This window comes from Podarcis bocagei (genome assembly GCF_964188305.1).
Source record: "Podarcis bocagei genome assembly, chromosome: 1".
NCBI classification, from domain to species: Eukaryota; Metazoa; Chordata; class Lepidosauria; order Squamata; family Lacertidae; genus Podarcis; species Podarcis bocagei.
Window position 1 is genome coordinate 86,321,059 of NC_138125.1, and position 19,539 is coordinate 86,340,597.

Sequence of the window (19,539 nt, forward strand, 5' to 3'; positions counted from 1 at the left end):
AATAAAGCGTCACTGAGCTGAATAAGATTTATTCCCAGGGGGTATATTGGATGACCAATACCTGTGACCTAATACCCACTAAACACAGAGGGACTCATTTCTGAATGCACATGTCTAGGAATGTGTTTTGAGAAATGATTTCCCAGTCCTATATCCTTCTGGCTTGAAAGATGCATACACAAAACAACTTTAAATAAAAAGCAGTGGATAGTCCATATTTAGGATTGGAAGGATAGAGTTTAATTTCTAGAATGAGTTGTGTGAGGTTCAAGAAGCTTGGCTGGAGTCCTGGTTGTTCCTACTCAGTAGAGAAAGGTGCACTCTGCATATGCTTAGGTGCACTAGTTTATTGAACCACATTTCACAGCTGAGCCCTGGCAAGGCAAACAGCCTAGAAGGCAGCTCCAGGTTTCAGTTCGCCACTAACCAGAAGCCACACGCAACCCCTCCTGGTGCGATTCTTATTTCCCTGAATAATAAAAGATGCAAGGGGAAGAAGGCTCTCTAACTGAACATGATCCTACATGTATCTCTACTCAGAAGTAAACTCGGCAGAGCTTAATAGGCCCCAAACCAATGGATTCAAGTCGCAAGAAAGGAGATTTTGACCAAACTAGGAAGAACTTCCGGAGAGTAAAAGGTGTTCGGACTCCAGGTGAGGTGGTAGACTCGCCTTCCTCGGGAGGTTTTTAAGCAGAGCTTAGATGGCCACCTGTCACGTATGATCTAGCTGAGATTCCTGCACTGCAGGGGGCTGGACTAGATGATCCTTGGGATCCCTTCCAGTTCCTCTCGGGTGAATGGATATCTGACTGCAGCCTCAGCCTTCCCGTCCGCCCCCAGCAAGCAAGCGGAGCCAAGCCGGCCCAATCGCCCACCCTTCTGGGGACCGAGGACCCCGAGGAGGCCGTGGCTCCTGCTGCCGGGGGCTGCAATTTCGCCTCCGCCCGCTTCCCCTGGCGGCTGACGAGGGAGGCAGGCTGCCCAAGGCGGCCGGCTCCGCTCCCTCCCGCTGCCGGTGGTGACGCAAGGGGTGTTGCCTGTCCTCGACGCCCAGAGCGTGGCCCTCTCGCGTGGGCTGGAGCAGGGAGCGAGCGAGGCCGGAAAAGTGCCTGGGCCAGCTTTCCGCGCCCCTGCCGCCGCTGTCTCCTCCCTGCGCCCCGCAGGCCCGCCCCTTCTCCCCCAGCCCCGCCGCTCCCTGGCTCTGGGTCGGCCCCGGGAGCCGCAGCGAGCGAACCCCGGCCAGGCCGCGCGTGCGCCCCGCCGTCCCTCCCTCTCCGCCTGCCTGCCTGCCTCTCCTCCCGGGAGTGCAGCCGCCGCCACCGTCGCAGCGGGGCCCAGCGCAAAACCGAGCAGGAGGGAAAGCGCCGCCGCCGCCACCACCCGGAAAGGCCTCGGGCAGAGAAGGATCGGAGCAGAGACCCGGCCGGGCGCGGGGACATGGTGACGGGATGGCCCGCATCACAGACGCCTTCCCCCTGCACCTGCTCGTCTGGCACAACCGGCACCAGGCGCTGGACAGCGAGCTGCGCAAGGGACAGGTACGGGGGAGCCCTCAACCCCCCCAATCTCCTAGGACTCCTTCCTTCCTTAACCCCGCATTCCAGGTCGCCCCTTCCAGCCGGAGTTGGAGATGTGGCAGCCAGGGAGGGGGATGTGATGTGGGATCCTTCCAAGATGGTCCCAGCCCTTCGCTCCCCCCCCCCACCCGCTGGTAGCCCTACTGCTGCCACTGGGAGGGAGAATGAACAAGGGCCAGATACTGTATATCTGACTGCTGCTAACCTAGGTTTGTTCCATCTGCATCCTGTTAAACCTGCCACATCCAGTTAACTCCCCCCCCTCCCAGCCACGCCACACACACAAGCAGGAAAGCTCCCCAAGGGGCATCTCTTTACCCCCCCCAGTGGTGATAGCATCATCACCTTTCCCCCACCTTTGTAATGCTCTTGGTCCCCTCTCTCCATTCCTTCTCTTTGTACCTCTGGATTGTAACTCTTCCCTCCTCACCCCAGCCGAACTGGTGGTTTCAGAATAGCTGTATAGATGTTTGATGATTCTTTTGGGCTGGGAATCCCCAACCTCATAATTCCTCATCAGACTTGGCAGTTGAAGCTTTGAAGCAAACAGCAATCCTCATTTGAGGCCATCTGTTTGGAATCCCAGAATCCACTGCTCCTTCGTCTTAGGCCCCCTCGTAGTAATTTGGGCACATGAGGGCAAGACACGCGAGGGATCAGCACACTCAGCTGGTTCTGAAGGGTGCCGTGATACTCAGTCCCATAACATCCTCTGGCAATCGAGGCCTAGTGTTTTGTTTTTTGTTTTTTACAAAAACAACCTTCCTGTGGTGGCTTCATGTTTAGTGCACTGATAGCCACCATTTTGGAAAAGAGAAAAAGGGAGAAAGGCAAAATAATCCTTAAAGATTGATGTGCGTGTGCACAGCTGGTATGGGTCTCTTTTAAAAATTCAATTCAATTATTAGAGCCTCCAAGCAAGTGCCAGCTCTAGCACCCTGTTGCATTGGAGAGGGGAAATTCACAGGGTTTCCTTCCTGCTTGCCCCTATGGACCACAGCTGAGCACTGGACTAGGCTGAGCATCTATTCTTTAAAAAACTCTTGGTTCTCCCACCTAGAGTTAGAACCAAGAGAACAGAGTCATTAGAATACCTGTATGGGAGAAGACTGACAGGAAGAGTTCTGCCTGGCAACTGATTTGGAACTGGGAGAAATGCAGATCAGGGAGCATGGCTTAAAAGAAGACTGGGCTGGAGATAACTGATCGTACCTGAGATAATGATGATTCCCATTTCTTGTTTTGGAAGGGGGAAACGGGGAATGAACTGACTTATAGAGCTAGGGGGATGAATTTTGGGAGGATCTCAAAAAGAAAGGAATTTGGGGCAGAGGTTTGGTCAGCCGGATGTTTCTGGAATCTAATTACATAGGGCACTCCGATGATGGCCTTCTCTTGTTGTCAGTCCCTAACAGCTGATACTCAGAGGTATGTTACCTTTGAAGAGGGAGGTTCTATTTAATTTGGTGGTTGAGGCTAGTAGCTGTTGACAGACCTGTCCTCTGTGAATTTATCAAATCCTTTTTGAAACTAACTTAAGCTAGTGGCCATCAACATACCTCACAGCAGTGAATTCCATGAGTTAATTACCCCTTGAGTGACAAAGTATCTGCATTTGCTTTTATCTTGTTTCTAAAAAATCATGGGCAGTCTGGGAAAGGTGGGAGAGAAACGATTCAAAGTATGGCATACAGTGGCATTGCAACAAAAGTTGGGAAATGGTGTGGAGGGTTTGGGGCTCTGCCTTGTGTTCAATTTGGCTAGGTCACTTGTCTCTCAGTCTCACCAGTTCTCCTTCTGTAAAATGGATGTTGCAGTATCAAATGTGAGGTCAAAGAAGTGGTTTGGTGTGTAGAGCTCATGCTCCACCTTTGCATTGTACTCAGGTTGCAGTCTTGGAGAAAGTCAGGTGTCTCCATCTAGTCCAGCATTCTGTTTCCAGCAGTGGTCAGCCAAATGCATCTGAAAATTTTACAAGCAAGGCCTGAGGTCAACAGTGTTCTGCTGTTGCTTGTATCCAGCAGCTGACATTCAGAGGCAAATTCTTTCTGAATATTGTGGTGCTTCCATCAAATTATGACTTTCAGGGTGGGTGTTGGGGTGATGGAGCTTTGAGTGGATGGAGCCTAGGCAAGGGAATGGCTTGGCAGGGTGGGCAGATTTGTAACATCCTGAATTTCTGAAGGTATCGGCTGCTGTTACATCTTTTTTGCAGGTGCTTTAGGATGTTCAGCCTAAAACCCTGCACATGACTTAACTTGGTGGTAGAAGAAATCACATTCTGACTATTTTCAAATATACTCTTGTGGTCAACTAGTCTGCAAGTGCAGTGAAAATAGGCCCAGCTTATGTAGGATATAAGAGACCCTGGGCTGTTCCAGGTAACACAGAAGGATTCTGGAGCTATGATAGAACCCGCCAGACCTCTCTGCAGCAAGCACTCCCATTGTTGGTGAATTGCTGGTAATCAGCTGTTAAAAAATGTGATTCTTAGCCCCAGTGCTTGAAGCGATTACACTACCCTCAGCATAAGGAAGGTGCCCATGACATCTGCACAAAGCTCTACAGCCCTGTCTCCTGATCCATTTTTATTATCCATCCCTCAAAAGCGTATTTACTTGTGGGTTTGTTTGTTTTTTGTTTCTTTTCTTTAATTCATAAGCCGTGTACTCTCCTTCTGTAGCACTTGAGTGCACTCTTCTTACAATTAAAAACAAAACAGGTTGTTTCACAATATAGCTGGGCTAGTCCCTATTCTGTTCTATCATGTGGGGACAAAGGCCTTTGTGGTGAATGGCCCCTTCTAATTGCATCTTGGAACAAGACAGCATTTGCCATTGCAAAGAAGGTCCTTTCATCAGGAAGCCAAGACACAACATTAATTGATTTCCATATATACTTAGATTTCCCCCCACTTTTCAAGCAATCAAGAGTCTCCCAAAGTGGTTCAAAAACAGAGTCAGGCCCTGCCAGCAGGCTTGCAAACTGAAAAGACAAGACACACAAGGAAAGGGAAGTGGAGTGGGAGAGAGATTAGTCCTTCCAGGCCAGAACAAAGTGGGGAGCTATAAGAGAGGGCATTTATGCTCAGTGGAGGCCAGGGTAGGTAACCTTGCCTTGCTGGTGTTCTCACTTGAAGAGGAATTGTTGGCTCAAGCTCCTTTGACCAATGGGTGGGGCAAGCGCTTCAAACTTCTCCCTTTTGCTTCTATAGTCCTGGGGCGAGTTGGAGTTGAGTAGGAAGGGAAGAGGTGAGTTCCATGTAGCCTGATGGTTCTCTGGCTGGTGGTTGGGGCCAGGGTGGTCTCCTTGCCATGATATTCTTCCTTGGAGGGCAACTGGACTGTAGCCCTAATGTGCTGCCCTTCACTTCTGCAGTCCCATCAAGGCTTTTGAATATCTGAATATCAGCATGCGCAAGCTTAGATTAAGCAACAAGGCCGGCTCTTCTATTCTGGCCAGTGGATATGATACGTCATGGTCCCTTGGGTCGGATATTCTATAGGATATGTGAATTCTATCCTAGTCCCCTGGATGTCCTTGTAGGTCAGGGACAGCATTATCTGGGGACAAGCTCTGAGTGAATCTTCCTCTTTTGCAAGAGATACTGGTGCAAGGGCATTAAAACCCTGCTGAGTCCTAACACTGAAAACTGTTTCCAGGAATGAGCCCCAGAGCAGAGAAAGCCTCAGCCCTTGTTCTCCTGCAAAGGAATGTCCACCTAGCTCATTAATCCTCTGGCTCTTTTGCAGCACGATATTGAGATGCTGGACCCACGAGGCCGAACGCCCCTGGAGCTGGCCGTGTGCCTGGGGAACCTGGAATCCGTCCGGGTGCTGTTGCGACATAATGCCAGTGTGGGCCAGGAGAATGCCAACGGCTGGACAGGTATGAAGGTTCAGTGGACAAGGGGATGTGCCCCATGTTGGTCCGTTTCAATTTCTGTCTCCTCCGCTTAAAGCTGGGGTGAGGAACCTGTAGACCTCCAGTTTTTGTTGCACTTACAACTCCCACGCTGGCTATAGGCTGATGGGAGATGGAGTCCAACAAAACCTGGAGAGCCACATGTTCGTCCGGATGGTCAGGTTGCACGACTGTGAAACGCCTTCTGCTTGAGACCTTGCAGTGCTGCTGCCTAATACTGGGCTCAATAACATATTGAAGCATCTCCTTATATCCTAGGCAAGGGGGGAAATAGAAGGAATGTGTTGAAAGGGTTGTTGTGAAAGCTGAGCAAGGGAAGACAGCAGTTGAGAAATGAAAGGCCTGAGACATGAGGGCTGTGGTTTTGAGTGGTAAGCAACACGAATGAAAGCCAGAGTCCAGTGCTTAGGCCAGTACTGGAGTAATATGTGTGTTTTGAAGGCAGAACTCTTCCAGGCACTTTTGTATAAGGCACCTATCCTTGCTTCTCTGGCTTAAGTTTCTGGAGCCTTGCTTTGCCCTGCCTAGGATGGTAGAGGTTTCCCTGGGAACTGAGCACTGATTGGCATGATACCTGTGCCCTTGGCAGCCAGACATGTCCTTTTGGCAGATCAATAGGCTGTCTGCTCCTGGTTGGGAGTGAGGATAGAGGAGAAACTCATTTGGACTTGAGAGATGATGGGCACAGTGAGTGGGGCCAAGAAGCCAAATACTGATTTCCCCCCTCTGCCTCTCTAGTCCTGCAGGAGGCAGTAAGCACAGGGGACCCAGAGATGGTGCAGCTGGTGCTCCAGTATCGCGATTACCAGCGGGCCACACAGCGCCTAGGCGGCATCCCAGAATTGCTCAACAAACTGCGCAGAGTATGTACGGTCAACTTCAGTCCTTGTGTATTTATCAGTGTCTACAGATTTTATTATAGGGGTGCCCAACCTGTACTCTTGTCAGGATCCCTGGCAAAGGGAGAAAGAAATCTTGCCAAATCTGCCCTCTCTTAGGATCTTAATGGAATCTCCTTTTCTTTCTAAAACTCTGGTTGTGTTTGTGTTAACTAAAAGCCACAACCCTCTCTCTGGATACTTCTTCCATAGAGCACCAGCATTAAGTCCCTCACTTTTGTGTGGGCACAGAAACATTGCAATTTAACCATTCCTATGTTCTTCTAATGCACACTTCAAGAAGGGAAACACTCTTGTCCCTCCCACATTCCCTTGCGAAGGGGCTTGGAAGATGAATCATTTGAACAGCATGGTTTCAAGATGACAATGGCAGCAGTTACTCTGCATCCCAGAAGCATCAACCCTCTTCTCCTCTAAACCCCCTGGGATGCTCAAAAGCACTCTTGGGTTTTCTAGCTAGCAGTTGCTAGATCTAATTGAACTCCCATTGGCAAAGTGTGACTCTTAATAGGATTATGGTCACAGCAAAATGTAGTCCCTTTAGAGAACAGGGATTGGCTGTTCTCGCTGCCCCTTCTTTCACTTGCAGTGCTCTGCCCCCTCACTTTGGTTCTCCATCTCCACAGGCTCCTGATTTCTACGTGGAGATGAAGTGGGAGTTTACCAGCTGGGGTAAGTCAGTGCTTCACTTCTGGGAGTGGTCCACAAAAGCCTGAGCAGGTGACAGGAGAGAGCTATCCAATAAGGGAGCAGTTTGGCCTGGGGAAATGATGCAGCAGAAGAGTTAACTACCTAGCCCTCCTGAGCTCAGAAACATAGACGACATTTTGAGGAAGAAGAAAGCCGTGGCTTCACCAAGGAGCAGGATCCATGCTATTGACATGTGGTGTCCTAGTCGTGCTCCAGAGATTAGAGGTGTGACACTCTGAAGGAATGATGTGATGCCAGGCAGAGAGGGCAAGAAGTATCTCTCAGCCATGAGACTCATTGGATACTTTGGAGCATGTTGTTGTCTCTCAGTTTGACCTTCCACACAGAGGCTATGGCGCCTCTCTGAAGGGCTGTCGCTCAGTGGGAGAGCACCTGCTTTTCACACAGAAGATCCCAGGTTCAGTCAGGCATTTCTATGTAGGGCTGGGATAGGCCTCCCATCCTGAAACTATGGAGAGCTGCTGCTAGTCGATGTAGACAACACAGAAATTTGATGAACCAGTGGACCAGATGGATCAGTATAAGGCAGCTCACTGTGTTTCTGTGGATGAAGTACAAATGTGGCAAACAAGTAAATGATGCTAAGCAATGTTCCCTCTCCCTCTGCTCCCTCTCTTCCTCTCCGTCACCAGTGCCCCTGGTCTCCAAGATATGCCCAAGTGACGTGTACCGGGTGTGGAAGCGTGGGGAAAACTTGCGGGTTGACACCACCTTGCTGGGCTTTGAGCACATGACCTGGCAGCGGGGCCGCCGCAGCTACATCTTTAAAGGCGAAGGTCAGAATATCTCTTTTCTGGGGTGCTTGGCAAGGTGTGGGAGGCTATGATACTGACTGCTTTTCTCCTTCCCCTCATTGGCCAGATGAGAATGCTGTGGTGATGGAGGTTGACCACGACAAGCAGGTGGTGTACACTGAAACGTTGTCTCTAGCCTTGCATGAGCCGGAGCTGATGCTGGCTGCCATGCAGCCTTCCGAGGAGCACGTGGCCAGCCGGCTCACTTCGCCCATCGTCTCCACCCACCTGGATACCAAGAACATTGCCTTTGAGCGGTGAGCTGGGGCAGGGGGAAGGGTAGCGTATGGGTCTGTGTGAACCATGTGCTGCTGCTGTCACTGGTTGTTAACCCCAATGACTATATGCTGCCTCCAGGATCAGAGGCAGCCGCGTGCTGCTCAGGATACCGGAATTGTCAGGGGACAGTAGCGGGAGAGGGCTAATGGCATCTCGCTAGCTGGCTTCCCAGAGGCATCTGATTGGTCATTGTGGGAAATGGGATGCTAGACTAGACTATGGATGTGATCCAGCTGCAGAGCTCTTTTTATGGTACAGGATGAGGCCCATGAGACCAAAGCTGGGAAGGATGAAGTCTGCCCAGGCCCTTGAGCATCAACTAGTTTTGTGAGAAAAGAGGGGGACCAAGGCCCCAGCTTCTACTGCCATAGGTGTCTGCAGCACTGTTACCGCAGATGCCCCTTCTCCCCTCAGAGGAGAGACCTCCACTTGCAGCTCCCTAGTCCCAAGTCTTTCAAGGGCAGGGTTGGGAGAGGTGAAGGTAGAGGTGTGTGTGTGAGAGAGAAAGTTACATTTGATGAGATGGTTATCTTTTAGGCTGAAGAGTATGAGGGCATTCCAAGTCTGAAAAGGGTTGGAAGAGATGAAGCTCCATTGTAGCAGTGATGTTTGAGAAAATGGCATTTGGAGAAGTGGATATCTTTCGGCTGCATTGTGGCGGGGGGCGCAGCTGAGGTCTGCAATGGCCAACTCTATCGCTCTTGACCTAAGGGCTTTCCTCTCTGCAGGAACAAGTCTGGCATCTGGGGCTGGCGCTCTGAGAAGATGGAAAACATCAGCGGCTATGAAGCCAAGGTACAACTCTTCCCCCATTCTTGTTCCTTATGTGTGTAAATCTGAAAAATTCAGCAAAGTTTAGCTTAGCTTCACTGCTTTGAGGAATCAGGGCTTGTGTTGGATGGGACCAGGTGATATCAATGGTCTCTTTGTCCTTTTTCCAGGTTTACAGTGCCAGCAACGTGGAGCTTGTCACCAAAACCCGTACTGAGCACCTGTCAGACCAGGACAAGACACGCAACAAAGGTAAAAGCAGATGTTGAACCGCCTCCAGTTGTGTTGACTCATCCAATGACCCTTCATGCTGCTAGGGATTATTTTACCCTACAATTCCCAGAACTCCGATTAATTGTGTGCTGCACTTGCTGTTTGGTAGCTCCTGCCTACCCTTTGACCACAAGTGACTTGTCTTCATTAGTCATGATGTGCTCCTCCCATTTACAGGCTTCACCTGGTGGTTAAGAGAACAAAAATGGCAGCAGCGCATACTGAATATTGGCCTGGTCTATATGTAACGCTCAGCTGAACCATGGCTGAGCAAGAATGAAAATTGCACAAGTGCACCGAGCAAATATTGCTGCCACTTCATTCCTTCCTGATTCCGCTGCCTAAGAAGCAACAGGATAGATATGGATTTTGGCTGTTGTCCTGTGTAGACAGCTTTCCAAACCACTGGTGGGAGAGGCAGAGTAAATGGGAATATGTGCACAGCATAACTGTAGGAGTTTGAGAGGGGAGGGACCACTTGGGCCATGCAGGCCAATGGAAGGCACCCACTTTCATGGAGGAGTCTGAGAAGGAGGATGTCAGGCGGTAGATGGGCTAGCCTTAGCGGCTATGGCAGGTAGAGGAGCCTAGTGATTCCATGGTGCTGGTGGTTCCATACTGCATCTGGCAATCCTTGTGTAGATCTTCCCCCATAATGTAAAAATCATTCAGTTCATGGATATCAGTATCTGTGGTAGTAATAGAGAGGACCTTTTCTGTAGCCACCTATACCCTGCAACTCTGTCGAGAGAGACCCACCTTGACCTCTCCCAGAAGGCCTTTTGCCATAATGCAAAGATCTTCCTTTCTTGGCAGGCATTTGGTCTGTCGAGCTGCTGACCTTAACCTCCCAGGCAGGTCACTTTCTTTTTTAATCTGCTGCCTCTGCCTCTTTTATCTCTTATCAATGACTGTTTTGCTGCATTTTCCTTGGATTTTGTCATTCTAATGTTACTAGCCGCCTTGAACATTGCTGGGTAAAGGCGCTCTAAAACCATTTCAGATAAATAAAAATAAGATAACGAATAAATTGCACTAAAGTGGTGGAGGTGGTGGTAGGTTCTTTGGAGAAGACTCATTCACTTAGACATCCTCCTTTTGTCTTCCAGGTTCTAAGACTCCATTCCAGTCCTTCCTGGGAATTGCCCAGCAGCATGCTGCCCAGAATGGGGTGAGTGACCAGGTCAGATCCTGCCCGTATATGGGGAAAGGAGATGCTGGCCCAGCCACACAAATTTAGCCTAGGGGTACATGAGGTGGGGAAGCAGATCACAAGGGGAATGTGCCAGAGAAGGGATTGTGTGGCTCCAAAGTGTTGGTGTTCTAGTTCCTGCCCAGATCCAGACCCAGATCCTCACTTTTGCAGGCCCCTGTACTGCAGTCAGCCAGCCCAACCAACCCAACGTCTATTACCCCTGAGGAATACTTTGACCCCAACTTCAACCTGGAGTCCCGCAATATTGGCCGCCCTATTGAGATGTCCAACAAGGTGCAGAGGTGAGAAGGATGGGGGGATACTGCATGGATTAGTGGGGTGGGGTCAGAAATGGAAGAAGATGTCAGGATGTGACAGCTGGCATGTAACTCTTACAAAAGGTACTCATTTTTCCAGAGAAAGGTAAGAAACAAAAGGTGGAGGAAATAAAAGCATGTCCCTGCAGATAATTCACCCGTGTAGGGGAGTTGCAGGTCCAGTCTCTCCGTGGGCAGATGTTGGGGGCAGGGAGCTGGAGGAATCTCCAGGAAGATTAACATGCTCCTTGTGTGACAGGTTCAAGGCCACTCTGTGGCTCTGCGAGGACCATCCCCTCTCCCTGGTGGAGCAGGTGACGCCCATAATTGACCTGATGGCTATCAGCAACGCCCACTTTGCCAAGCTGCGTGACTTCATCACCCTCAAGTTACCTCCTGGCTTCCCTGTCAAAATCGGTGAGAGGTGTGAAGCCTGGCTGGTTGGGGGGACATTATCTGCTCAGGGCGGGGGGGGGGGCAAGGAGACAAGCTGACGGGAGGCAGAACAAGAGGGGAAGAGAGAAAAAGGAAGGCAGAGAATGAAGCTGTGGGGCTCCGCCTCTCCAGACATTCTTTCTGTTGTACATCCATAATGATTTGTCCTCATGAAGGCATTGGGGTAGTTCATACACAACCTTGCTTTCAATGTCATTTGTGCCTGCAAAGGTTTCAGAGTGGACATACTGCTTCATTTCAAATTGGTGAAATCCTGTAATGTTTCATACCTCAAATGTTCTTGGGTGGGTGCAAGAGTGCCCCTCCAGAGGGCAATAATGCAATAACTTTGGGGAAACATCTCAGAACAACTAATAAAGCAGAATGATGTCTGCTATAAATGCACCACCAATGCACTGTTATTGCACCTACAGAAAAGAAAAACCTAGATCCATCTGCACTTTAAATTTAAAGCAGTATCATACCACTTTGAGCAGGCATGGGTTGTTCCCCTCCAAGAATCCTGGGAACTGTAGTTTGAGGGTTCTATGAATTGTTAAAGAGTTCCCTCTTCTCTTCACAAAGCCAAAATTCTCAGAGTGGTTTAAATCAGCCCCTTTTCCCAGGGAACTCTGGGAATTGCAGGTCTGTGAAGGGAATAAGGATCTCCTAATAACTCTCAGAACCCTTAACAAATTACAGCTCCCAGAATTCTTGGGGGGCAGCCATGAATGTTTATATTTAAAGCTGTATTATACTATTTTATAGTGCAGTCCCCAATTTGGAGAAACCCTCAGCCTTTGTTGTGGGGAAAGGGATAATGTCCTGGGGAGGGGAGTGGTCATGAGGGAAATCAGTGAAAAGCTTGAAAATAGAGGTTTACCAACCCCCCAACCTCCCTTTGTACATTTTCTTTCTTTTTCCCAGAAATCCCCCTCTTCCACGTGCTAAATGCCCGGATCACTTTTAGTAACTTGTGCGGCTGTGATGAGCCACTGAGCTCAGTGCGAATCTGTACTCCCACCCACACCCCAGAGAGCACCGAGGAGCCGACTGCTGGGGCAGAGGCAGCCAACAACACCAAAGGTAGGAGGAGCAGGATGGGGTGGGAGCCAGGGTCAGGACTTCCAACAGCTAATCTAAACCTTGGAGGGGGGAGAAGAGTGGAAGAGGTGGAGGATGTTCCCGCAGGCTGGGAGAGGAAGGGAGGCAGCATTAGGGTGTCGTGGCCGTGAGCCCACATTGCAGAACTGGGAGACAACGGGGTTAAGAAGGAGATGTGAAAGTGTAAGATGTCTGAGTGACTGGAAAACGGGTGACTCCTCTGTGGAAGGGAAAGCATGCTTTCTAGAACTGACACATCCTTCTCCATGATCCCGCTACTGACCATCACATTTTAAAAATGGACATATTGGCTCAATATGTTTATCGTCATTTTTTAAAAACATCAAGTCTTTCTGCTTCAAGAATGCTAGCGCAGCCATGTTCCTTTTGTTTCCCATTGATGTGCCTGAGAAAGTGGGAGCTATGCCTGCTTGTTGCCACCTTTAGGCTTATGCAGACAACCTGTGTATTCAACTTTTACCCGGATTTGCTTGCGCAAAGCTTACACGGAGGTTAGATTGTATCTGGTTTTTATTGAGCATTCATTCTGATTGGTTTGTGGGCCAGCTATGCCCCAACAAGCATTCATCCCACATTCATCCTGATTTGCTTGCAGGCTGTTGGTATGGCTTCCTGTTAGTCATTTGCTCACCCTGCAATTTTCAGTGCACTTCCCCACCCCTTCCCAAACTGCAAAAACGCTGGATTCTTTTTAAAACAGCATTTTTTTGTGCGAGGGCAACAGAGCCCTTCAATCCACTTCAGTTGCGCAAACCTAAATTTCCGGTGCGTGTTGAGTCTCCTGCAAATTTGTGACAATCAGGAGGGACTTTTTGTTAAAGAGGCCCAGCCCATTTGCTGCTTGCCTTAGGCCCTAGGGAGATGTCCTTTGGCAAAAGTTTTTAAGAGCCCTTTTCATGGGTGGAGAAAGTGAGGCAAAGATGAAGGGACTGGTCTTTGGTGACACAGGAGATTGCAGAAGTTGCGTAGTCCGTTGGCCAGCGTGCTAACCATTGTTCTCCCTTCCTCCCCCAGTGTACCCTTTCCCCTGCGAGGTGGACCCATCAGTTTTTGAGGTGCCCCAGGGCTATACAATGTTGGGCGCAGGTCGTACAGAGCCCATGCGGGACGAGGATGATGACCTGCTCCAGTTTGCCATTCAGCAGAGCCTCCTGGATGCTGGCACAGAGACAGACCAGGTGACTGGGAGGGCGGAAACCTGCCTGCGCTGGGGTGAAAACGGGTCCATTATAGCAGGGAGGCATGACTAACTGGTTCTTGGAGGGAGGGCACACGGTGCCAGGATGCTTGTGCGGGGACCAAGTAGAGGTTGGATTGAGTGGTGTAGCAAACTAACTCCCAGTTGTTGGCACTCAGAGTGGAGATAATTCTTGGCTGCCACTTATAAATGTAGCACTGAGTGCTTTGCAAACCTTGATCTCATTAAGGCCTTTACATCCCAGTAGGAACTGGTGATTATATATTTCCTTTTTGCATGTGTGCGTGTTTGTGTGAGGGGGTGGAACCTGAGGCCATCAGATTATGGCTTGCCTCAGACCTCCCAGAGAGTCCATGGCTTAACCAAAGCATTATGGCTTATTATTTTAGCATTATTCCAAGTCCAAGCCTCAAATTATTACCTGCTACAGCAGGAGCACACACCCATTCTGCCTCTTTGCTATCGGTTTTAGCATATTCATTCTTGTGTGTTACACCAGGTGACCATCTGGGAAGCTCTGACCAACACACGGCCAGGATCCAATCCTCCATCCTATGATGAGGAGCTACAGCTGGAACGGTGAGTGTTTCCGTAGCAAGAAGAAAGAGGTGGTATTACGGATTCAGTTCTGCAACCTGTATGTTAAGGTGTATTATTTTCTAAAACCTACTTTGTGGTCACTTGGTCCACCCACCAGCAGCAATTCCATCTTAGCTGGATTGAGCTTCAGTCTTGCCAGGCCTCATCCACACCCTCACTGCTTCCAGATACTGTTTCAAGGATTTCACTGCCTCAGTGGGGTTTAAGAAAAAGCAGACAGAACTGAGCAGGATCTCCCTATCCTCACAAGACCTCTCCCATCGGCTGAATGCAGTGTTCTTCCCCAACTGTTTTCCTTCATATTCCACTATAAAACGGGGTGCAGGGCATCTCCCTCGGTCACCTCACACTCCCCTTCTCTCATCCTTTCTTACCAAGCAGAATGGGAATGCCCTCTTGGGGAACGTGATGGCAATGAAGGAATTGGGGCATGCTTGAATTAGCTTCCAGTGCGTCACCCATGAATGGAGTTTGCCTGCTTGTAAGTGATATACCCGTCTGTCTGGGAGATCCCCAGGAACTGGCATAGGTGCTACGAGAAACTGAGTTTGGCATAGTTCAGATTGTAAACACTTTGAAGATGGGTAAAAATCCTCCAGCTCAAGCAGATGCAAATGTATTTGGAGAAATATCCCCTCTTCAGCCTTCATAATTGTGGGTGTTATGTGGACCTAGCTGGTTTTCCTACCACCTCCTCTCACCTTACACTCTCATGCATTTGGCCACTCTGCCTAGTATGAAGTGTGATTGTTTATCTGTCACGTGGATCTTCTTCCGTGTGAGGAAAATAAGGCTGATGTACAGCTTTATATCCTTCTGGGGGCATGGATGGGGGCTTTTTTGGGAGGCGCTTGTGATATTTCACATTCAGCTGTAAGATTCCTATGTGGGTTTTTGCAACGGTGCCAGTTCTTATTTCTAATAATAATTTGAAAATCTCTTGAACAATTGCAGTCTGCCAGTGGGTGGAAAGCAAGCACCACCCGCTTTCCGGCACCAATTGGAGAACGATGCCAACAGAACTGAGAAGGCTGAGAGAGCCTGAAGGAAGTTTTTGGGTATGAGTAACCACCCATTGCTCTACAAGCACAGAGCTTCCTTAAAATTCAGCAGTTGAGAGAAGACTGAAGGCACATTTGCACCTATGCTCTCAAGCAGCAGGAATTTACTCCCAGCAGTAACTTCTGAGATAACAGAATCTTAGAATTGTGGGGTTGGAAGGGACCACATGGGTCATCTAGTCCAACCCCCTGCAATGCAGGAATTTAGTTTGTTTCTTCTGTGTTGTCAACACTGCAGTTTAGTTTACTCCTACCATTCAGGCAGTGCAGACAGCCCAGAAGTGACATACTTTACTCCAATTCTGCCCCCTGTGTCTACTCAAACGCTATCTCAGGACCAAATAACATCAGCCATTCCGTTAAGGGTTCATTGGCCTGTGCATCTTCTCATGTGACGTACGCTGTCATCTGCTGACAATGCCGTTGTTTACATGGGTCAGACTGCTCACTTGTGACATGAAGGAATAAACAGACACAAATCAGACATGGAAATAGTCACAGAAGCCAAGGCAAGAGGAGCATTTCAGTCTCCCAGAACTTATTGAAACAGACCTTGAGGTCCCCTCCTTAAAAGTACAAGCAGACCACAAAGTTTCAAATGGCAGTTCTTGTGTGAGACCGGGCTGGGGGGCTGTTCTTTAATTTTTCTTACATTTATATCCCACCTTTCTTCCAGCATACAGATGGTTCACAGGTGGTCTCCCAGGCACTGACCAGGCTCACACCTTCAGCAAAGAGCTGGCCTTAGGTGCTTTCAGATCACTTCAGCCATTAGCTCAAATTCATCACCAAGTCTGCTGCAGTGAAACTTGGACTTGATGAAGACCAGGAGTGGCTAGTTAACTAACATATTTGTCTTTCTTTTGGTCTTTATTTACCTGATTCAGCTTGTTGTTCCTAGTCACCCCAGAAGATCCTTGTTGAGAAAGAGTTACACCTGCTCTGAGTGGGTCCATCAATCAAATGAATGTAGTTTTATTTGTGCTCTGGCTAGTATTGTGGCAAACCTGCTGCTATCTTTTGTATTGCTTGTGGTGGGGAGGTTGGCCTCACCTTGTGGAAAGAAAGGTTCACTCTCTACTTTGTGGGTAGGTTCCCACTTTGGCAGCCACTCCATCTAACAAAATGGGCTTTAGCCCTCAAAAAGTTCATGGTGCAAAATGGCCACAGTCTTTACAGTACCACAAGATGCTTTATTCTCGTCACTGAAACAGACTACGCGTGCAAAATTGCCCTGGCAGTAATCTTAGCAGTAAACGACAGCTGTTTTGAGAGAATTGGTGTGAACATTCCCTGCACTGATCCAGAACTGGGGCAAGCCCTTTGCTGAGATGTAGAGTATAGCAGTGTAGGTAAGAGCACACATAGACTGCATCAGAGGAGATCCTTTAGGCTTCTTGTAGGGCATAGAAAGGCATAAGGAGTGAAAACCAGGGAACAAACAGGGGGGAAACCCCTGGGTCATGGTGTGGCCTGTGCAGGCAGTGAGGTGTTTTCTTCACTACAAGCAGTAGCCTCTTCCCCTTTCTCCCACATGTCCTGAGTTGCTGCCCAGCAGGGAACCCACCCACAGTTGTGATGCATCGCAACAATCTGGGGACAACAGGAAGAAAAAACACAAGCCTTTCAAAGGCTAGATGACTGCTGTTTATCCAATCCAGATAAGATGGAAAAATTGTTGATGGGTAATGCCTATGTCCAGAGAATGCTATCCAATCTGTTCTGCATAGGATTATACTCTGAAGAATCATTCTTACGGTTTAGGGGGCTTCTACACCCCACTTTCTCACTAGAGGCCCAAGTGGGACAGAGCACCTTGAGACAAGTGCACCAGCTTGCGGCTCTGCCCTGGACAAGGGGGTAGCCTATACTTTGGGTTTCCATTCCCTGGTAACTTCAAAGCTTGGTTACTGAAATAAATTCTACATGGGAGTACCTTTGAAAACTGCCCAGAAACTGTAATTAATGCAAAATACAACTACTAGACTGTGAAATGGGATGAGGTGTTTCAAACGTATCACCAACATTTAAACAACTGTACTGGCCCCTGGTTCATTTCTGAGAGCAATCTGAAGTGTTGGGCTTGGGGCCTGAAGAGTCCCCTAATCACAAGATGAGCCTTTCGATGAAGTAAGGTCAACTTTGGAGGGTCTTCACTGTGTATCCCCACCAGCTAAAGCCACAGTGGCCCAAAGGCCTAATTAGGCCCACCAGGGCTTTGAATTTGGCCATGAATTAAGCCTTCCAGGCCATTTTGGGCAAACCAGCTGTCAGGTTATCTTTGATGTAAAATGATGTGGAAATGCCCTGGAAAGTGTGAGATAACACTTGCTTTGAGATAACATCATCTAGCTTCCTTGCAAACCTTTAGATAGCAGGGAGATTAGACAAGGTTGGCTAACAAATGGGCATGGATGTTCAGTAAACAGGTAGCTTTGAAGCACCCTCAGTGTGAAAATAGGTGTATTACAATTACACAAAAAGCACTGTTTTTAACCTGTGAATTGTATTGATGCAGAGAGCACCAGAAAGCTATCAGGCACACTGGGAACCAGACTGAGCCAAAGGCCAGCCCATTTCTTTATTTTTTACTAGCATCCAGCAGGCTCTGGGCAGTTGTGTGGGAACGGAGGAAGCCCAGATTGGGCTTGGGGGTGTTGGGACATATCTGAGAGCAGCTTGAGCAAGCTTGCCTGAACCAGGCCTGAGAAGCATGACCAAGTAGCCATATCTTGCTGCCCTGTTTGCTGATGCCTCCTTCTCATTCTGTGTCCTCCCAGGGCTATCCAGGAGAGCATGTTCCTTCAGGCGGGGCCAGGCCTGAGCCCAGTGGAGTCTGGAGGTGGCAACGGTGGCGCTCCTCCTCCCGAGAGCAGCCCACCTCTCAGCACCAATGGGGGTGGCTCCTCGGCCTTGCCCCCGCCCTACCCCAGCTTTGATGAGCAGCTGCGCTTGGCCATGGAGCTGTCTTCGAGGGAGCAGGAGGAGAGGGAGCGCCTACGCCGTGAGGAGGACGAGGAGCTGCAGCGCATCCTCCAGCTCTCTCTGACGGAGAAGTAGCGTCCTAGCCTCCCTCAAGCCTCACACCGCCCAGCCTAGCTGTCCTTGCCGTCATTGTATTTTTAACCTCTGGGGGTGGGGTGGGTTTCATGCTTTGCCCCTTCCCAGTTGAGGGTCAGGCTGGATGTGAGAAGACAGCGCCTTCTGCATTTCCTGGGACTCACTCGGTTCCATCCTCTGGTATTATTTCCTGTAAGATTTTTTTTAAAATTTTCTTTATATCCTCAACCTTCACTGAGGAAATGTTTTCTACAGCACAGAGAGGCAGGTTGGAGAAGAGGAGCAGCAACAAATAAGAAGGAGACGGGATGTGGGGCGGGGGGGGGGGAGAGACGTTGAGGAAATTTTTATCATGAGATTTTTCTGAGACTGATGGTGAATGTGCTGCTTTCTCTTTCCTTGCAAGGGTTTGGGCCTGTTGAGGACGGGACCAAGTTGGGAAGTGGCAATAGAAGGCGGTGGGGAAGCCTGGAGCTTGATGCGCTGATGTTTTGCGGTGAGACCTGAAACCAGGCTGCCGTGTGGTGAATAATTTTCAGTCCCGCGTTTTATTTTCCTCCTCATTGCGAGCTGCTGCTCTCCCTGCCCCCCTTATTTTTAATTTATTTTATTTATATCTCTAAAGATATATACAAGAAGGGGAGTGGGAGGTATGTGGTTTTTGTTTTTTTTTAAGAAACTGAACCCAGTGGGTCTAAAGGGAACAGCTGTGCCCACTCCTGAGCGGCTTTCTCCTGTCGTCTGGGAACCAGGCACAGGGGGCTCTGGGCAGCAGGAACTATTAAATAAAACTAAGAAACCAGCATTGCTCTTCTGTGACGTTCTTCCATCTTGGTCTCGGGTTGCATGGCTGTGACATAAACATAAAACTTGGCTCCAGAACCTGCTAGGATTTACAGTGGTACCTCGCAAGACGAATGCCTCGCAAGACAGAAAACTCGCAAAACGAAAGGGTTTTTGGTTTTTTGAGTTGCTTCGCAAGACGATTTTCCCTATGGGCTTGCTTCGCAAGACGGAAACGTCTTGCAAGTTTGTTTCCTTTTTCTTAAAACCGTTAATACAGTTGCGACTTGACTTCGAGGAGCAACTCATAGCACGCGGTGTGGTAGCCTTTTTTGAGGTTTTTGAAGACTTTGGTATTTTTGAAGCTTTTCCAAAACTTTTCCGACACTGTGCTTCGCAAGACGAAAAAAACCGCAAGACGAAAAAACTCGCGGAACGAATTAATTTCGTCTTGTGAGGCACCACTGTATGTGGCTCTCCTTATGAAAATTAGGAAACATGCTAATTAGTATAATCACAAAAAACCCCAAAACC

The 19,539-nt window shown here is 49.0% G+C and overlaps 1 protein-coding gene across 3 annotated transcripts; it reads left to right on the forward strand.

Annotated features, from left to right (window-relative positions):
• The first annotated feature begins 1,226 nt into the window (after nucleotides 1-1,226).
• ANKRD13D (ankyrin repeat domain 13D) lies at nucleotides 1,227-19,027 on the forward strand. Of its 3 annotated transcripts, none has more exons than XM_081169115.1 (15): nucleotides 1,227-1,541; nucleotides 5,333-5,468; nucleotides 6,243-6,367; nucleotides 7,030-7,075; nucleotides 7,747-7,890; nucleotides 7,976-8,165; nucleotides 8,916-8,982; nucleotides 9,129-9,210; nucleotides 10,341-10,402; nucleotides 10,598-10,728; nucleotides 11,003-11,160; nucleotides 12,106-12,264; nucleotides 13,318-13,481; nucleotides 14,001-14,080; nucleotides 17,943-19,027. In XM_081169115.1, exons 1-15 carry the CDS (start codon nucleotides 1,452-1,454, stop codon nucleotides 18,220-18,222), a joined length of 1,914 nt encoding a protein of 637 aa, XP_081025241.1. In that variant the 5' UTR covers nucleotides 1,227-1,451; the 3' UTR covers nucleotides 18,223-19,027. The 3 variants fall into 3 exon arrangements, with proteins under 3 accessions (XP_081025241.1, XP_081025242.1, XP_081025243.1); XM_081169116.1 differs by lacking the exon at nucleotides 1,227-1,541 and adding an exon at nucleotides 2,652-2,788; XM_081169117.1 differs by lacking the exon at nucleotides 1,227-1,541 and adding an exon at nucleotides 2,861-3,008.
• Nucleotides 19,028-19,539: the final 512 nt, after the last annotated feature.

Excerpts from the sequence above, each read along its gene's own strand:
- ANKRD13D (XM_081169115.1), top strand. The coding sequence starts at position 1,452 with ATGGCCCGCATCACAGACGCCTTCCCCCTGCACCTGCTCGTCTGGCAC. Across the intron at positions 7,076-7,746 it reads GTGGGAGTTTACCAGCTGGG|TGCCCCTGGTCTCCAAGATA; the intron begins GTAAGTCAGTGC and ends CTCCGTCACCAG. Across the intron at positions 10,403-10,597 it reads AGCATGCTGCCCAGAATGGG|GCCCCTGTACTGCAGTCAGC; the intron begins GTGAGTGACCAG and ends TCACTTTTGCAG.